This window comes from Oncorhynchus kisutch, linkage group LG24 (genome assembly GCF_002021735.2).
Source record: "Oncorhynchus kisutch isolate 150728-3 linkage group LG24, Okis_V2, whole genome shotgun sequence".
NCBI classification, from domain to species: domain Eukaryota; kingdom Metazoa; phylum Chordata; class Actinopteri; order Salmoniformes; family Salmonidae; genus Oncorhynchus; species Oncorhynchus kisutch.
In genome coordinates, this window is record NC_034197.2 from 29,490,979 (window position 1) to 29,511,878 (window position 20,900).

At 41.4% G+C, this 20,900-nt stretch overlaps 1 protein-coding gene across 5 annotated transcripts in view; it reads right to left on the reverse strand.

The window, feature by feature from the left end:
• Positions 1-19,870, reverse strand: part of LOC109869568 (poly(rC)-binding protein 4) — a 63,926-nt gene extending 44,056 nt beyond the window's left edge. The window contains exons 1-2 of one of the 5 annotated variants that reach the window (XM_020459796.2): positions 19,480-19,870; positions 474-665 (exon numbers count right to left, since the gene is read on the reverse strand). In XM_020459796.2, coding sequence (XP_020315385.1) covers positions 474-581 — 108 coding nt within the window. In that variant the 5' untranslated portion in view covers positions 582-665; positions 19,480-19,870. Of the gene's footprint in view, positions 1-473; positions 669-19,479 lie in introns of all 5 variants that reach the window. The other 4 variants (XM_020459797.2, XM_020459794.2, XM_020459795.2 and 1 more) reach the window with 4 other exon arrangements.
• Between the last annotated feature and the right edge of the window lie 1,030 nt (positions 19,871-20,900).

Genomic DNA, 20,900 nt, shown 5'->3' on the forward strand with positions numbered 1-20,900 from the left:
GCACAGTGAACTTAGTTTATGTAAACTTCTGACCCACTGGAATTGTGATACAGTGAATTATAAGTGAAATCATCTGTCTGTAAACAATTGTTGGAAAAATTACTTGTGTCATGCACAAAGTAGATGTCCTAACTGACTTGAAAACTATAATTTGTTAACAAGAAATTTGTGGAGTGGTTGAAAACTAGTTTTAATGACTCCAACCTAAGTGTATGTAAACTTCCGACTTCAACTGTATATTATTTACATTCTACAAAGAAGAGCAGGAGCACAGGTCAGGAGGGAAATCATATTACAAAATTATATTCTTAAAATCCAACATTTGAATCCGAATACTTTAATGAACTAATCCCTAAGCATTCATTCCTATATACCTACAGTTATTCCCATACAATTACTCTTATATATTCCCAGTTATTCCCATACAATTATTCTTATATATTCACAGTTATTCCCATCCACTCAAACTGTACCTTGCCGTGCATGAGCAGTCGGAGTGTAAGGGTCACACCCAGGCCCCCGTCTCCGAAGTCCTGCTCACAGTTCATAGTGATGTGGGAGTTGCACACAGGGAGACGCATGAACAAGGCTCATCCAATGGTCACGCTGTCAGATGAAGATTGTTGCTCTCTCTCTTCTCTGTCACTCGCCAGTCCTTCAAAGCTCTGCTGAGACAAAGTAAAGGAAATGCCATTTGTTAGACTTGATATCTGTTTCGTATCAATACAACTAGATTTCAATACGGCGGCAGGGTAGCCTAGTGGATAGAGCGTTGTAACCGTAAGGTTGCAAGTTCAAATCCCCGAGCTGACAAGGTACAAATCTGTCGTTCTGCCCCTGAACAGGCAGTTAACCCACTGTTCCTAGGCCGTCATTGAAAATAAGAATTTGTTCTTAACTGACTTGCCTAGTTAAATAAAGGTAAAATAAATAAAAATACAAACACTCTTACTCATTTGTTGTGAAGTTTTACCTCAACATCTTAATGATGTGATATCAACTAGCATGTCACTTTGCAATAGGAAGTCAATGGATAAATCTCCTGTTTGCATGACAAGACAGAGCCACCATCCCATCTCAATCTCACAATGCAGGATGCTTGAAACAGAATCTGAATTCAGAGTGTTAAATTCAAATCAGTCACTCTCAGTGAGTCCTGCTCCATGGCCATTGTGCTTTCTGTAGCTGTTCAAGGTCTAACCCACTGAACACCTGCATTGTGAGCTTCACAGAAAGTGAGTACAGTATGCAGACTGATGTCTATCTCTAAGGTTACCATTATGAACTAGTTGAACAGGGCATTGAAGACAGCATAAAGCTCAAACAAGTTCACAATATCCTGTTGAATGTAAGGTTTGCCCATCAATGTGCACATTAAAGCAATATATCTCAACCCACTGATAATGAAGCAGCAATGTCCCATCCTTCTGAGGTAATTGTAAATTGGTGGTCATCCATAACTAACATTCTGACAACACTGCTCACGTCAAGTTGCAAAATACATTTACACATACATGTTATTCAATCATTGCACCCACACTGCTCGCGCGCTTGAACTTGGATCTATTTGCGACGCTTGACGCACTGCAAGTCCCGCCTCACCCATCTCCTCATTGGTTTTTAGGAGCATATACCCAAGTGGGTGATTGAAAGATGAACTGAGGTCCACACTCCAGTCCAGTTGTTGGTGCTAAGGCACCTTAAAGTTGGTTGCCAACCGCCATATAAAGTCCAAAGAAGAGGAAGCCTGATGTCTGCTAGAAACTAACTCTGTTTCCCCTTTTATCTGGGGATTAATCGAGTCAGCATGCAAGTCAGAATGATGAAGAAATAATGTGTGAGCAGGCTATTGACTCCCAGCAGTGCTGCTGTCAGCTGCAGGGTTCCAGGCCACTCTGGCTAGCGGGGAGATTGGGCCCTAATAGACAACGAGTGGGTGTTAGTGAGTACAGGATGAGACTGACTGGCCCATGATTAACTGGCAGCCGACTTCCCTATAATCAGAGAGGTTGGAGAATGACAGCACACAATGGCCTGGTTTCCTTGCATACATAGGTTATGCAACGATTGTTCCTATCAAACGTTTTAATTGTAGGTTACAATAGCACTTTGGTTTCAAAAAGTGCATTTAATTAGATTACAGCTTGCAGTTGTTTCAGTTCTTCAGCTTATTAAAAAACTGTACTGTGATGTGCTCCAACAATGTGAAGACTAGGCTGTTGTACACAGAAATAGATAAGCTTCAGCACCAGTGAGAAAGAAACGGGTAAGATGGATGGTGCAGAGATTTGAACATGTTCGCCACATCAGTTTCCAATGAGACACCTTTCCACTGAATTCAGTATGACAGTGCACTACTGGGTACACTGTGTGCATGTCAGTTCTTGTGACATATTGTGAGTCACCTGGGTGCTCGGCAGTCTAGGCACACAGGGTGTATAATTAGCTTATGGAGATATTTACGTTTCCTCTTGATTTATGGTGGATTCTGACTGTTGTCAGCCCAGACAGAGTAAGTACAGGGTTTGTTATATAAATAGCTGGCTTCTGCACCAGAAGAAGTAATCAAACTAAGCGCACAATCCCTAAGAGCAAATGAAGAGCTGCAAAATTACCACATAATATTTGGGTAATTTTGATAAATCATCTTCATCAGTTATTCTCCAGAGTAATTCACTCAATGCCATTCCAGACACAGCCATTTCAGGAAGTAGTAAATGGAAATTGCCCATGTTTTTTCTATTGGTATTTTCAAGTGATGTATGAAATTGTATTCATTTCCTGAAATGAATTAGAATCGACCCAAACTCTGGCACTGTACAGCAGTCCACATGCACACACACATAGCCCCAGCCCTCTGCACTAACACTAATAATGATACATCTAATTTGTATGATGTTTTTTGAGTAAGTCAGAGCAGTCCAGCTGACGCTGCAGTCGCCTGCATATGGATTCTGTTCTGCACTTGTCCCCTGTAGAGTGGCTCGCATATCCCATCGTCCCTGTTTGTTCAAGGCCACTTGTTTTAATAGGAACGCTGCTGACCGTCAGCCACGTGCATTCCACCTAGCCTTCAACACCAGGTATGCTGTTGCTGGCCTACTGATTAAGACATCACTGAGAAACACAATCGCTCCCTCCGGCTTCAAGCAGGTTCCTTGTTTCTTAACCTGCCTCTTCACATCGCTTCATACATTTTTCAAACTGTTTTAGGGCGGCATGTGGGGGTGAATTTTGGTAAGTGTCCATGCTGTTTTTGTGAAGGCAGGTTAGAGTATGTCATATGTGTGGAGATCATGGTTAATCAAAAGGAGTCTGCCGTTTGACAAAATGCTATTCCTCAGAGGCCCCTTCTAGACAGGTTTAATAGCATGGGCTGCTAGCTATCTGTTTATTTATGTACAGTATGCATGCAGAGGCTCTTTAAACCTAACATGCCATCCCTCTCAGACTATCATGTGGTAGCTTGGCTGCTACTTGCCTAAGCCTGTGGTGTCCGATTAATTACCACGGCACAGCCTTGCAATGCTGGCCTGTCAGCAACGGCCAGAGAGCAAAGCAGAGTGGCGGTGATAAGGTATGAACTGGGCTAGAAACAACTTTATCTGCTTTTAAAGAGACACAATGGATTGACTTGACAACATTATCTAGGGTAATTTACTCCTTTATATTAAAGCCTCACACAATTATGTCCAAGATGTTACACAAAATAGTGGCCCAAGTGCTGACCACAGATGAACTGAAAAGCAAACATTCCCTCTCTTATCTTTGAAAGAGACAAAATGCAGAGTTTACTCCTACGTGCATCATGCTCCAAAACACATCTGATTATCATGACACACACATTTACGTAACGGCGCGCTAACTCCATTATGCTGTAGGGCACGGCTAAAAAGTTAGCACTTTATTGCATTAGGAGAATGGTTGGAGGGATCATTATGTGCTGCTCTCTGGGCTGATAACAAGGCACGTGCTATATGTCTGTGAGGCGAGGGGGCGGTGTGATGAGCCTCTGAACTAACCCATTCTCAGAATCCCAAGCACCAGTGTTCCAGAATGAACAAAGCCCCTCTGTTCTAAATTCAAACTCAGTTCTACTCAGGGCAGGGGAATTAGAGAGGTACCAGACTGCACTGCAGGGTGAGGACAAGGCAGAGGCAGGGTGGACAGCAGCTACACAGTCCTGTAGGTCTGTCTCACTGTATGTTCGTTGAACCTCACACAGTAGTGTTGCTCTGTCTAATTGGACAGTCTGATGATTTGTTCAATTGTGATTCATTACTTGGGAGGATCTCAATATTCACAAAAAAAGTAAAAAGTAATAATATCATAAACACATTCCAAGAACCCCCAAATACATGTTACTTTCCTCTTGGTTATTACACTAACAAGTATAACTACTCATTTTTAGGCCCCTTTAACAAAAAGTTCAAAATGTCTTTGTTGCATTGTTTTTTCTTCTCTCCTTTCTGCGCACATCAAAGATGTGACAGATAAAAGCAGCTGTCCTGCCATCCCTCGACACTGATTGTTTTCTCTCTGTCTGTGTTTCCAGGAGTGTCCTGAGAGACTGCTGAAGATGAAAAGAATGGTGTTTGACCCACTTGTCTCACCGATTGGACACCAGTTCTGAGACTAGGATGGTACGAACACAGCGACACAACAGCAGGCCTGGGCATGGCTCTGGATCTGGGCCTAAGCCAAGGGGGACAGAGGGGGAAAAGAGGGAGTGAGGAATGGGGACATACCTCATCACCTTGGAGAGAAAAGATACAGGGTTCCCTCTGCATACGGTACATATAAAGGGTGAGGGGTATAGGGTATCCAGAGGGATAAGATAGGGTTTCCCTCTTAGACACACAGAGGGGAAAGGGTGTCAACTTGCATACACAGGTTGTGTAAGGGCAGAGGGCGCAAGGTAGACCACTTCACTGTTCACACACACCACACGCGTACACACATACAGTTGAAGTCTGTTAGCCAAATACTTTTAAACTCAATTTTTCACAATTCCTGACATTTAATCAGAGTAAAGATTCCCTGTCTTAGGTCAGTTAGGATCAGCACTTTATTTTAAGAATGTGAAATGTCAGAATAATAGTAGAGAGAAGGATTTATTTCAGCTTTTATTTCTTTCATCACATTCCCAGTGGGTCAGAAAGTTACATACACTCAATTAGTATTTAGCAGCATTGCCTTTAAATTGTTTAACTTGGGTCAAGTGTTTCGGTTAGCCTTCCACAAGCTTCCCACAATAAGTTGGGTGAATTTTGGCCCATTCCTCCTGACAGAGCTGGTGTAACTGAGTCAGGTTTGTAGGCCTCCTTGCTCGCACAAGCTTTTTCAGTTCTGCCCACAAATTTTTTATGAGATTGAGGTCAGGGCTTTGTGATGGCCACTCCAATACCTTTTGTTGTCCTTAAGCCATTTTGCGACACCTTTGGAAGTATGCTTGCAATCATTGTCCATTGGGAAGACCTTAACTTCCTGACTGATGTCTTGAGATGTTGCTTCAATATATCCACATACTTTTCCTCCTCATGATGCTATCTATTTTGTGAAGTGCACCAGTCCCTCCTGCAGCAAAGCATCCCCACAACATGATGCTGCCACTCCCGTGCTTCACGGTTGGGGTGGTGTTCTTCGGCTTGCAAGCCTCCCCCTTTTTCCTCCAAACATAACGATGGTCATAATGGCCAAAAAGTTATATTTTTGTTTCATCAGACCAGAGGACATTTCTCCAAAATGTACGATCTTTGTCCCCATGTGCATTTGCAAACCGTAGTCTGGCTTTTTATGGCGGTTTTGGAGCGGTGGCTTCTTCCTTGCTGAGCAGCCTTTCAGGTTATGTCGATATAGGACTTGTTTTACTGTGGATACTTTTGAGATACTTTGTTTACTTTTGAGATATATAGATACTTTTGCACCCATTTCCTCCAGCATCTTCACAAGGTCCTTTGCTGTCGTTCTGGGATTGATTTGCACTTTTCACACCAAAGTACGTTAATCTCTAGGATACAGAATATGTCTCCTTCCTGAGCGGTATTTTTATTTTATTTTTATTTTACCTTTATTTAACCAGGCAAGTCAGTTAAGAACAAATTCTTATTTTCAATGACGGCCTAGGAACAGTATGACGGATGCGTGGTCCCAAGGTGTTTATACTTGCGTACTATTGTTTGTACAGATGGACGTGGTACCTTCAGGCGTTTGGAAATTGCTCCCAAGGATGAACCAGACTAGTGGAGGTCTACAATTTTTTTCTGAGGTCTTGGCTGATTTCTTTAGATTTTCCCATGATGTCAAGCAAAGAGGCACTGCGTTTGAAGGTAGGCCTTGAAATACATCCACAGGTACACCTCCAATTGACCCTATCAGAAGCTTCTAAAGCCATGACATAATTTTCTGGAATTTTCCAAGCTGTTTAAAGGCACAGTCAACTTAGTGTATGTAAACTTCTGACACACTGGAATTTAGATACAATGAGATAATTTGTCTGTAAACAATTGTTGTAAAAAAAAAAGTAGATGTCCTAACCAACTTGCCAAAACTATAGTTTGTTAACAAGAATTTGGTGGAGTAGTTGAAAAACGACTTTTAATGACTCCAACCGAAGTGTATGTAAACTTCCAACTTCAACTGTACATGATAACACCCCCGCACCACCACCACACACACAAACACACAAAGGGAGAGGGTGTCCACATTTAACAAGGGAGAGGATAGGCTTTGATCACAAGGTCCTCAGCTGTTGAAGGGAAAAAGTCATCTAGGGGCCACAGCAACTGCCATACTGCCTTTAGTACTGCAGATAAGCAACAGTAGGGCTGGAAGGGATCAATTCTATTTCAATCCCATTTCAGTCATTTCAAGGGATTCATTGAAAATAACCCAATATCAATTAACCTCTAGAGTTAACTGAATTGACAGAATTAATCCAGAACCTGAAGATGAATTACTGAATAAAAGCACAACTAGTGAGTTAATGTAAAAAAAAAAGTTCAAATCAAATCAACATTGCCATTGTTAGAGCAAGAACATTAAATATATTCATAATTCATGTTTTAAATGATGTAGTACTGCCAACTGCTATTTCCGAGGGTCAGAGATACCTCGGCACCACATTAACCAACAGAAAAGTATACGCCTCCCTATTTTATAGAGAGAGCAGAGTACCCAACCCAACCAGCTTCTCTTCAGCAAACAACAGTGGTCAGACAGACACTTAGGTTCTAATGGCACCATTCGTCCACTCCAAACCCTAATGAGGTCTATAGGGAACACGCTTCCTCCATTTCCTCTGATATCATTCATACCGTCAAAATGCCCGGCCTGTCTTTGTGTTGCAGTAGGGTCCAAACATGAGGGAAAGGGTAAAGGCTCTAATTATGAAGGAGAGACAGGGTAATCAAAAGCCAAACGATAAAGGGGGAGAGTTCATTCAGACAGGGTTGACTTTTGGAACAGATAATCTGCCACACAAAGTGAGGATGGTGATGATTTGATGTTGTCTTTGGCTTTGGCTTTCATAGGTACAATTTGTCTTTGGCTTTCATAGGTACAATTTGTCTTTGGCTTTCATAGGTACAATTTGTCTTTGGCTTTCATAGGTACATTTGGGTACCATAGGTACACACAGAAAGTGATGGAATTTAACCTTAAAGGTACAACCCAACAGGTTGTCCAGATCCTGATCCACCATTTGGTAAACACAAGTCAAAAGAACCTATTTCACACAACCAAACCTTATTTGATATGTTCTGTGTCAGCAGCATGTCTGTAGCTGCAGCTGTACACAGCCTTCAGCGATGTCAGGGCCATGCCCAGACATATTCCGCATAATTGGAGGAATACGTACTTAAGCAACCGGCTGGAATGGGTCAAATCGAATGCCCATGTAAAACTGAGGCCAGTCTCTTTGAACCTTTTACTGCAGTGGGCTAAATCAGGGTCATACAGTGTCGAGGGATGGCAGGACAGTTGCTTTTATCTGTCACATCTTTGATAAGCACCAAGTCATCTTAAACAAATATACTTTGAAACAAAAGTATGCAGCTCACACACATGGTTATGGGCTTAAAAAAAGAAGACACCTGTACCATGTCAGATATATAATTGAAATGTATTACATTTTGAGTTTGCATCCAAATTTACACTTCATATACATCACAGAAGATTGAAATATAACAAAATCGTTTGACATAGAATCACCGGATTGTTGGCATTAAAATAAATGAATAAATCATGTTTATTAATTATGAAAAATATGATTATATGTAACTAGATTGTTTTACCAGGTAAGTTGATAAGAATACATTCTCATTTAAAGCAACAATCTGGAGAATAGTTACAGGGGAGATGAATGAGCCAATTGGAAGCTGGGGATGATTAGGTGGCCATGATGGTATGAAGGTCAGATTGGGAATTTAGCCAGTTCACCAGGGTTAACACACCTACTCTTACGATAAGTGCCATGGGATCTTTAGTGACCACAGAGAGTCAGGACAATTGTTTAACATCTCATCCAAAAGATGGCACTCTACACAGAGCAATGTCCCCAATCACTGCCCTGGGGCATTGGGATATTTTTTTAAGACCAGAGGAAAGATTGCCTCCAACTGGCCCCCCAACACCACTTCTAACAGCATCTGGTCCCCCACCTAGGGACCAACCAGGACCAACCCTGCTTAGCTTCAACAGCAAGCCAGCAGTGGGATGCAGGATGGTATGCTGCTGGCAAATAACATTAATAACGTTCCACCCATGAGGCCACTATGTCATTTGACTGCAGGAAAGGGCTAGTAGTTATTTAAGTTTGATCAGTATTAACAATATATTGTAAGCCCCTATGAAAACTGTGAAGCTTTTTCAGCAAAGTGGAATATAAGTCTATACTCTAGAAATAAACACTCAGTCGAGTTCTAAACTTAAAGACATTAAAGACATTCAGTTCACCCTCAAGGATGAAAATGTTACTTGAGCATGGCTGCTTTTGACTTTCTCTCCACAGAGGGGGGAGAGAGAGAGAAAGAGAGCGAGCGAGAGAGAGAGAGAGACACGAGGCTGCAAAGAAACAAGAGGCTTGAAATTAAAGACCAGTGTTTGATCTCTCAGCGTCTCTGTCTCCTTCTCTGTCACTTAGACCCCTGTTTTATCTCTCAAAGTCTCTGTCACTTCTAATGGGAGGGGTCAAGCCTCGGCACAGGGGGGACTTCCTACTTCCATCCTTCCCTCTGTATCAGATCCAGCATTAATCTGGAACTGTGTCTGCCTGCCCAGCCAAACCCAGCCCCCTAGAGAGGGTTACAAGACCCCTGACTGTCTCCTACTTTAGCCAGTTTACTGCCGCAGAGAGGAGTCCAGCAGCCCTGCCCTGGTACACTGCTGGCTGACCACCTTAGCCATATGATCCTTAGCTCACTGTGTGCTCTTACTGAAGCAGTATATTTAACATGTCATCTGAGTTCATTCTCAGGCAAGTGAAGTCAGTGAACATGTTCTCCTGTAGCAGAACCAACAGGGGATATGGGATTGATAAAAAGGTGCTATCTATTGGCTGTCCCTGTAGAATAACCTTTTGAAGAACGCCCTTTGGTTCCAGGTAGAACCCTTTCACAGAGGGTTCTACAATAAACCCAAAAGAGTCCTACCTGGAACCAAAAAGGGTTCTCCTATAGGGACAGCCGAAGAACCATTTGGAATCCTTTTTTAGAAGAGCGGGGAGGATGCATTATGTCATGGCAACTGGTAGAGATATCAATCCATCTCCACTCTTTTGAAAGACATCATCTCCTTAGAAACACATCGGATGAGATGAAGCTGGAGAGGAGAGAGTGACACCCATTTGACACTATCATTATAAGGGTGTGTTTGAGCTTTATAAGTATTATTAATGAGTTGGGTTGACAACTGACGCCATAAAGTCTGTATGACACTATGTCATTACATAAAATGACAGTTGTCTCTGGTTGTCAGTCTGGTGCAGTCCTGTCAGCCCTCAATCCATGCTAGCTCATGCATGTGAAACGGATTCGTCATTTGCTGGCAATTAACTGTCCGGTTGACATTCACAATATCAAACGTCTCCTGTGATCATGTGATGACGCCACTCGTAAGGTATTTGCTTTCAAGGCGTGTCCAATGTCAATATTAAGGAAACCATAGTTCCTCTCATTAAAGCAAGAGAGAAGAGAACAATGGAAGGCAAACATCCAGATAGCTATTGATCATTAGAGAGGCCATGTTTCTGTGTTGTCAGCCCTTAGCTCTGAGTGGCTGCTTGTTCCAGACACACAGCAACACAGTGTCACAGGCTGCAATTATGCTGGCTTTGGTTGTAGTGGGGACAACAGTGCCAGTGCAGATGATCTCTATACTGTAGTCATCTAGCATGCTTCAGTTCTGCTCTAATGCAAACTCATCTTTTGAGAATCAGAGATCACTTCGGATGGCTTAAAAGATAGGGTAATCCCAGGGTAATCCTTAACTGTTTTTTTTTTTTTGCTGATACAGACAGATTCTGTTTTGGGAAAACGGGTTCCTATCTACTAATCAGTAGTTCAACGCTAGCCTTCACTTACAATGGCACATCTCCTATTAGAGGGCTTGTGTTTGTACCATCTTTCTGAATACACTTTGGCATCGTACTGAATACACTTTGGCAAGGTATTAACTCAAGCATTTATCCCACTGGACGAAGGCCATTCTCCATTTCTTCAAAATGACATTCCCCCTCTTCATCTGCTCTTTCATCCTTTCTTCCATCCTCCGATCCAGAACATGAGTCAGAGAATCTGACATCTCACTGGAGAGTAGTCAGGAGAGGAGAGAGAAGAGAGAGAGAGATACAAAGAGAACGAGAGAACGAGAGAGACAAAGAGAGCGAGAGAAAGAGAGTGAGACAGAGAGATATATAGAGCGAGCGAGACAGAGGGGAGGAGACACAGAGACGGGGAGAGACATACACAGAAAAAAAAGAAGTCAAGAAAAGGAGAAGCTTGAACTGTGAAGTATGACTAGATTAACTGATCGTAAGATGGACTTTCAGTGTGGACGGACTTTGCCAGCACAGTAGACCTAGAACATATGCTTCAGAACTTTGATTTCATTTGAGAGATAGCTTTCAGTGCTTTCAGTGTATATGTTGTTCTGAAATCTAACACAACAATTTGCCCAGAGAGGCCCAAAACAGTCAGCGAGAGACCAACTTACATTGTAAAAGGACAAACAATACTAAAATACCTTCACATTAAATAGAATGGAATGGCATTTGGCCCCACATACTGTACATTCTAAACCTCTGCCCTCATTCAAAGTAACCTTGCATCATATTGACAATGGCATTACACCCCTCATTGGTAAAACACACTTTGCCTCAGTCTACCAAACAAGTCTGAGAATGGCATACGTACACCAAAAAACACCATTTGCTGTGGGATGAAACACAACGGGTTATTATTAGATAAGCTTCAAAACAAACGGAGCACGAATCCAAAAATAGTGCTGTCCATGTTAAATATTTCAGGCGCTCAGCAGCTGAGGATGGGGAGGGATAAAAATCTCCACCCCAGCCGCCGATGCAAAAACACACGCTGATGCAGATGGCCGGTTGAAAGAGAAACCTTCACTGCCTTGTAGACTGTCTCCACAGAGCAAAGCGGATTACTGCCACTAAGACTCATGCCCTTCGTATATACACACTACTCTATCCTCATCACTTACTTTTGAAGTGCTGTGGTGTGTATTGTAGCAGTTCAGCCCCCTCACTGTGGGCCTATGCACTGCTTGTAAGTCTGTCTACATAATAGTGTCTGCTGACTGATTTAAAATGGTCAAATACTGCCCTGTATAAACCATCCTCATGGTATTGGAATTTAATCATTAAGTTGGAATTTAATTCAACTTAAGAGGCAGTCGCAGTAGTAGTAGTAGTAGTAGTAGCAGTAGCAGTAGTAGTAGTAGTAGCAGCAGTAGTAGCAGTAGTAGTAGTAGCAGTAGTAGTAGTAGAAGTAGTAGTAGTAGTAGCAGTAGTAGAAGTAGTAGTAGTAGTAGTAGTAGTAGAAGTAGTAGTAGTAGCAGCAGTAGTAGTAGTAGCAGCAGCAGCAGCAGCAGCAGCATCAGTAGCAGCAGCAGTAGTAGTATCAGCAGCAGTAGTAGTATTAGCAGCAGCAGCAGCAGTAGCAGCAGCAGTAGTAGTAGTAGCAGCAGTAGTATTAGCAGCAGCAGTAGTAGTAGCAGCAGTAGCATTAGCAGCAGCAGCAGCAGTAGTAGTAGTAGCAGCAGTAGTAGTAGTAGTAGCAGCAGCAGCAGTAGCAGCAGCAGCAGTAGTAGTAGTAGCAGCAGTAGTAGCAGCAGTAGTAGTATTAGCGGCTGTAGTAGTAGTATTAGCAGCAGTAGTAGCAGCAGCAGCAGCAGCAGTAGTAGCAGCAGCAGTAGTAGTATTAGCAGCAGTAGCAGCAGCAACAGCAGTAGTAGCAGCAGCAGTATTAGTATTAGCAGCAGTAGTAGTAGTAGCAGCAGCAGCAGCAGTAGCAGCAGCAGTAGTAATTTTAGCAGCAGTAGTAGTATTAGAAGCAGCAGTAGTAGCAGCAGCAGCAGCAGTAGTAGCAGCAGCAGCAGTAGTAGCAGCAGCAGCAGCAACAGCAGTAGTAGCAGCAGCAGTAGTAGTAATAGCAGCAGTAGCAGCAGCAACAGCAATAGTAGCAGCAGCAGTATTAGTATTAGCAGCAGTAGTAGTAGTAGCAGCAGCAGCAGCAGTAGTAGTAATAGCAGCAGTAGCAGCAGCAACAGCAGTAGTAGCAGCAGCAGTATTAGCAGCAGCAGTATTAGCAGCAGTAGTAGTAGTAGCAGCAGCAGTAGCAGCAGCAGCAGCAGTAACAGCAGCAGTAGTAGTATTAGCAGCAGTAGTAGTAGTAGAAGCAGCAGTAGTAGTATTAGCGGCAGTAGTAATAGATGCAGCGGCAGTAGACAACCATAGCCAAAATCTCACCGAGAGTGTCTCATGATGAGTTGGATGTGCAAAAAACACATTTCCAATTCACATGTGTGTATAATAAATATTTCTACATGTGGGAAATAGGACAAATATACGCACCCACGTAATTATTATTATTACAAGTAGTAGTAGTAAAACAATCTGTGATTTATTTAAGCAAAGAACTACTCTGTAAATACCGCAGAGCAGGTTAGATTGAATTGAGCCCCCTTAGTGCATCTACAGAGGAGTGATGGGGTTTGGCTGTGCAGGGTGAGGAGCCTAGCAGAGACACATTAAATACAGGAAAGTGTTGTCATGGGAAACTCCCATCGGCTATGTCCGCTATTCGGGTTCATACCTGGGATAGTGAAGGGAGCAAGACGATCACGTTGCATTTCGCAAAGAGTAACTCCTCATAGCCAAACAAGATGGTCTAAAAATTGAGTTGCCTTTATTGTGCACTGCTCAAGCCTTTTTGACAAACGGTTCACATATCAATGCATTGCAAATCGGTAGTATTTCATAGTAGAGCTCTAAAAACAAGGCTCACACATCTTGCCAAAATATGTGCTAAAGAAAGCAGTACTTGCAACACAAAATCTATTTCCATTGAAGATGCCAAGTATGTGGGAGGAATTGGAGTTGTCGTGTCTTTACTATCATTAACTGAAGACTGGTAGTTTTTTTCAAAGATTCTCTGTAATTAGTTATTACACGATTAGACTGATTAATCATGTAACCGTAATTACTAGGAAGTCGGGGCACCAAGGAAAAATATTCAGATTACAAAGTTAGCATTTCCTAAAATAACTTTTCAGATATTTTATCTGATCAAATAGTCTTCGAATTAATGAATTATTTACTTTACCTCACGTTAGTCTCATTCCAAACGTCGTACATTTTTGGTTATCTGCACGAACCCAGTCTTCACTATGAGTCATCCATACATCAATTGTCTTAAATCATTTATTTATTACTAACTAAGTAATTCACAGAAATGCATAAACAAACAAACAAACAAACAAGGTAAATGTGGTTACATGAAATGAGAATGTGCCCTAGTGGGCTAAACCGGCATAGCGGCATCGGAGTCGACTAAGAAGTCACTACAAAGTGATAAATATAACAATTTAAATGCTAATCCTTTGCACATGAACGCTCACTCATTCGGGAACAATTGCAATCAATATATATATTTACGCTCAGTGTGTCGTCTTGATCGCTGGTGAAAAGTTCATTTCTTTTGTAGAATTGTCCGTCTCTCTTCCTCTCTCTCTCTGTCGTGGTTAGAGGAGATAGTTCAGAGTGACATTCGTTATAGTATGAATGTTTTGGCGGTTGTCGTTCTTCGCATTCAATGATACAGAATTCCTAGCTGCAGACTAGTAATTAATATCAAAGACTTGTTCTTATTCTGTCGGTATCGATAGTCTAAGTGGTATGGTTAAAAGATTCAGCAATGGTCTACAACCTTTGTCCTCCTAATGGAGAAAAACATGTTCTGCAACCTTCAGCCATCTCGTAATTGAGGTAAGCTCGGTCTGCTGATCGAAATCCCGAGTGGGGGTTTTATTCGGAAGGGCCGAAAAAGGGCTGTCCCAGGAGGCCTGACCCTAACTGGGCTCAGGGGCGGTCCTTTGATTTAGTTCAAATCAAAAGGGAATTGTATTTTTCTTCATTAAACAGTCCAAAATCATATTACACAATTATACAAACAGTATCATACTCACTCATTCATCTTATACAACAATTAGATGTAAACCTCATATCTGAGGCTATTATATAAACAGCATTATGGTAATGTGGCCACACCGTCTCCCATGAGCTTCCCCAAGTTGTGACAAGCGGACCAGTCCGTAGCTGGATTCTTCACCGATCTTTTATACTTTCTCCGGAACATGAAATTTGTTCGTACCTCAAGTTCTGTGAGGTGGAAGGATTTCCTTTGTCCTCTATGAAAATGTACCCTCTCTATATACTGTTTGTCCATGAGGAGATCCTCAGGAATTTACGACGTCTCTCTGACCACAGCAACCTAGTTGAAGGAGGAAAGGGGGAGGCAGGGAGAGGGGGATGGGGCTTGTTATACCCAAAGAGGCCAACGTCATGACAGAGTCTACACCTAGTGTACAAAACATTAAGAATAGCTTCCTAATATTTTGTTCCACACTAAGAAACACAGGTCAATGGACTTACTGTAAATACGGGTTTTTGCCTCAAATACACAGAGAAAAAAATATGTGTAATATGAAAACCCCTGTGACAACAAATAATAGAAGACTGAACATAACTGACTGTACCTATTAATATTCTGCTGTCACGTCAACAGGTTCAAACCTTTATATTTTAATACAAGTCAACAGTCTGGACATAATGAGTGATAGAACAATAAAAAACAATTGATTATAAACTGGGTGGTTCGAGCCCTGAATGCTGATTGGCTGACAGCTGTGGTATATCAGACCGTATACCACAGGTATGACAAAACATTTATTTTTTACTGCTCTAATTATGTTGGTAACCAGTTTATAATAGCAATAAGGCACCTCAGGGGTTTATGGTATATGGCCAATATACCATGGCTAAGGGCTGTATCCAGGCAGTCCGCATTGTGTCGTGCAAAAAGAACAGTCCTTAGCCGTGGTATATTGGCATATACCACACCCCTTCGTGTCTTATTGCTTAAATTGAATCTTTGAATAAAATCTGTATGACTCAGTTTAGCTTGTATCCCTTTCAGCTAATGAGCCTGCATCCTTAAAAACAAATTCCCTCAAGACCTACACATCCCTTCTCCTCCTTTTCTGAAACACTATTAAAGAGATTCTCTGGAAGAAAACAGTCTCTTTCAAACTAGGGATTTCGTGTCTTGTTGAGGTAAAACAGTAATTCTTCGCAAAGATTATCCATGTATGAACTACACATTGACACATACAGCCCAAAGCGGGAGGTTTAAAAAGTACTTTCTTAGTCACCAAAGCACCGGAGCATGTCTTTAGGCAGTCACCATACAGATGGCCATGGTCTACAGCTTACGATAATTAAGCAGAGCTACTGTCTACTGTACTGTATAGCATTACAGAGATCTTGATGACTTCATTCCCATTTACTGGGACAGTACTTTTTCTCCCTGACGGTGCAGGCAGGGCCTGGTTGTAAATGAGGAAGGGTATTAGCAATTCCCAGCCTTTGGAGAAGCATGTGTCAGGCCTAGAGTCTGTTATTTATGAGTCCTCTCAGCCCTCAGCCCTTCCTCTGCTGCTGCTGCAGAGATGCTGCTTGGGATTCATTATTGAAGAGGTCCTTCCACTCCTTATTAGATCTTTGATTTTTGGAGTGCATTAAGGAATTACATTCAGACTGAGAGCGTCAGCCATGCCTGATGGTCTCTCTCCCTCCCCCTCTCTCTCCCGTCTCTCTCTCTTTCAGAAAAAGACAGACAGACATACAGGCACGGAAAACATTATCCTTCTCTCTGTCTTTCTCTCTCTCTCCCTCCCACTCACAAACAAACACACACACACGCATGCACATACACACACACAGTTCTGTCCTTTATTGATCCTCACGATCTGCCAGGGAGAGTCTGGCTCACGTATCTCTATGGGGGTATTCTATCCTATCCTCATATTCCCCCAATGAACAAACATCCCTGGCAGAGAATGATTTAAATCAGGAGCTAATACTGTGTTTTCTATGTTGGCACACTATATAAGCATGCATTAATACCAGGTCACTCTCAAAAATTAGGATCTAAACCTCAAGAGATCTCCTGGTACAATTAGATCATGTTAAAAACTCAGCTTGCAGAAAGATGAGATAAAAAAGATAGAGAAAGGTAATCCAGATGACTGATATAGGATCATTGATATGCATGATTTATGTCTCTCGTCATACAGGTTTCCAGCAGTGTAGGATTTACCAAACTGAAAACAGCCACAAAAAACAGAATACAGGAAGCTCTGTTCATCTCCAATTGCACCAGGGAGTGTTGGTTTGTACCAAGCTTTCTCTAATCAGACGATCCACATGTGGATGTTATTTCATTGACCTTATTGTCCTGGAAAGTCCATGGTGATTGACCCACTGAAATTCAATGGTGCCTTTTGTGCTATGATTGGCCTAACTTACTAGGTGTGGACGTCCTTGATACATCTGGTAAACACACACAGAATGTCATAGAAAAATAAATCATCAACATTTTAGAGGACTTTGAACAGTATTAAATATCCTGTTTGTGCGAAGGCTTCAGTATGAGATCCAGACCTCTAATGCCAACGTCAAGCTGATTGTTGATATTGGTAGCAGCATTGCCACAGTTTAACCAAGGCCAGATTATAAATGTAAATTAATGCTCAAATATCACTAAAACATTTTCAAATCTAACTAGGGATTTTGTACACGCCTGACTGTGACTGTTCACTGTAATGCTTCTGCTGGATTACAATTCTCCTAAATGGAAAAAGGTTGAAGAAGGTTGAGAAATAGTGAGCCTACAGCGCAATGAAACAAATGATGGTTGACACACACACACACCCACAATGTAACAATACTGTCCTGTGTATTTCAGAGAATCCACTACATCAGATTTGCTGATTAAAATAAATACTTGGTATAAAACAATTGCATGAGTCAAATGATAAGTGTTTTTGGTAGCTTGTTCTGTACACAATAACCCTGTTTGTTACCCCTAGTTGTACCTAGTTAGGCTATACAAAACACTCTTGCAATTCTCTCTCTGCTTAGGAGAATGCCAAGAGTGTGCAAAGCTGTCATCAAGGCAAAGGGTGGCGACTTTGAAGAATCTCAAATATAAAATCTATTTTGATTTGTTTAACACTTTTTTGGTTACTACATGATTCCATGTAATTTCATAGTTTTGATGTCTTCACTATTATTCACTATTATTTGATTTCTTCACACTTCACTGTTATTCACATTTATTCTAAATTGTAGAAAATAGTCAAACTAAAGAAAACCCATAGAATGAGTAGGTGAGTCCAAACATTTTACAGGTACTGTATAAACGTAACATGCAAACATATCAATGATTTTACTGAGTTACAGTTCATGTAAGAAAATCATTCAATTTAAATTAATTAATTAGGCCCTAATCTATGGATTTTACATGACTGGGAACGGGCACAGCTATGAGTGGCCTGGAAAGGCTTAGGCCCACCCACTTGGAAACAAGGCCCACCCACTGGGGAGCCAGGCCCAGTCAATCAGAATTTAGTTTTTTATTACAGACAGAAATACTCCTCAGTTCCATCAGCTGTCCAGGTGGTTGGTCTCAGACAATCCGCAGGTGAAGAAGCCAGATGTGGAGGTTCTGAGCTGGTGTGTTTATACGTGGTTTACTGTTGTGAGGCCGGTTGGACATACTGACAAATTCTCTAAAACAACGTTGGAGGCGGCTTATAGTAGATCAATTAACATTCAATTCTCTGGCACCAGCTCTGGTGGACATTCCTGCAGTCAGCAGGCCAATTGCAAGCTTCCTCAAAACTTGTGGCATTTTATTGTGTGACAAAACTGCACATTTTAGATTGGCCTTTTATTGTCCGCAGCACAAGATGCACCTGTGTAATGATCATGCTGTTTAATCAGCTTCTTGATATGCCACACATGTCAGGTGGATGGATTATCTTGGCAAAGGAGAAATGCTCACTAACAGGGATGTAAACAAATTTGTCCACTAAATTTGAGAGAAATAATATTTTTGTGCATATGGAAAATGTATGGGATCTTTCATTTCACCTCATGAAATTACTGAAATTTGTTCAGTATAGAAATACATATGTGCCAAAATCAAATTCTGATGGTGGAATCTGAAGTAGAGTTTTTCTTGGCGCACTTCACTATACATTTGGGTCAACTCATTATTCTTTCAGTCCAGCCAGAGACCTATCTTTGTGTAGCTAGAACTGGCCTAGGCAGCTGGGTCATCTTTCATTATCATAAAGACGTCTATTAACAAGGGGCCAATTGTCTCCTCAATCCCAATAAACTAGCCTGCTGTTGTTCATTGAACGCATCTGTCGGGATTGCAGCATATGTCGTGGAGTTCAGGCCAAAAGCAGTGTCTTTACATAGCAACAACCATTTCAGGTTTCTTTGAATACTGTGTGTATGCAACACATTTGTATCATAGAAACAATTCAAAAAAGGTGTAATTGTAATGTCTAAAAATGCCTCGACCACATTTATGCTAGACTATAAAAATGTAATAATAAATACCATGATAGTCAGACAAAGAGAGGTGTTCTGTCATTTATTTAATATATTATGTGGTAAACATAGGCATAGGCTACATGAATGGTCCAATACACAACTCAAGGGAGTTTTCTATCACTAATTGAAATGGTTCAGCATTTGAGAATAGGAAGAAGACACAGCTATACATTACATGAGAGGTGTTTGAAGTTGAACAAATCACTGCACATTCACCAGAAAAATAACAAGTGACCGCTTGAATCAATAATACAAAAGTCGTATCTTACCTGATAACATGCAGGGTCGTCAAGATTTCCTCTAAAGTATCCCCATGAATCTTTAAAAACCGAGTTTTGCATCCACATTAGATTCCACAGTGTGCTGATACGGATTCTCCTCCCTGTATCACGCTGAAAGAATAAAACAGGACTGAGTACAAGGCGCCTGTGCGTGGAGAGTGGGACGGCTCGATGGTGCGTGATGCATGCGGCTCAAAACGAATGACAGACTACCCTTCCGGACCGCTATGCTTACCAAGGTGAAGGTTTCAGTGAGTACCCTACAGTGCACTCTGGGTAAAAGACTCTGCCCAACTATCTAACCACTCCTGACTCCGCTGGTGATCTGTTCCCCCGAGCCTGTGTGATGGCTATCCCATGGGACCCCTGCATAAATTCGGGGACATCTCACGCTTCCCGCTGTGCGTCGCTTGACCAATCAGGCTTTTCGATTGATGGGACCCCAATAGTCTCGCATGTTGAATAGGATGGCTTTTAAAATGTACTTCGTCATAAATGACAATAACTGTCACCTTTGAATAGCTTCATATAGCTCCTGGGAAGTAATGATTCATACTGTATGGAAATTGGGACCAGTGCCCATCAGTTCACAAGGCTTACTTGATGGCTTGCATTCTGTTGATGTAAAAAAGCTTTGGCGAAGTTAAAAATAGTAAAAGGGTTGTGGAGGTTTGTTGTGTGCGGTCCAGAATTATGGCTGTGCTATCATACTATTTGGCCTCATACTGCCATCTAGTGAATGTCTTAGCTATTGTTTTGAAAAATGTCTACGCAAATTGCACTGTAACTTTTTATTCTGCTAGAACAATAACATTTCATTGCACATTCTTAATTTGCTATGGATCAAGTTAGAGAGTTACTATATGATATGGACTTAAATGATGTTGGTTAATGATGTTTAACTCTGTGGAATGTGATTTCATATCAAATAAAATTATATTGGTCGTGTACATATATTTTGCAGATGTTATCTATCGCAGATCCAGCTAAATGCTTATGTTTCTTGCTCCAACAGTGAAACATACCTAGCAAGTAACGTTAGCAATACGAAGCAATACACACAAATCCCCAAAATAAAATTAAGAAATTAAGAAATATCAGAACAAGCATCAGAGTCCAAAATAAATAAATACATAAATATATATTCAAGGGTTTTAATTTTTCAACCATTTTCTACATTGTAGTATAATAGTGAATAAATCAAAACTATGAAATAACACAAATGGAATCATGTAGTAACCAAAAAAGTGTTTAAAAAATCAAAATATATTTCATATCTGTCACGATTTCCGCCGAAGTCGCCCCCCCCCCCCCCCCCCTTGTTCGGGCTGCGTTCAGCGGTCGACATCACCGGCCTTCTAGCCATCGCCGCTCCATTTTTCATTGTTCCATGTGTTTTGTCTTGTTCC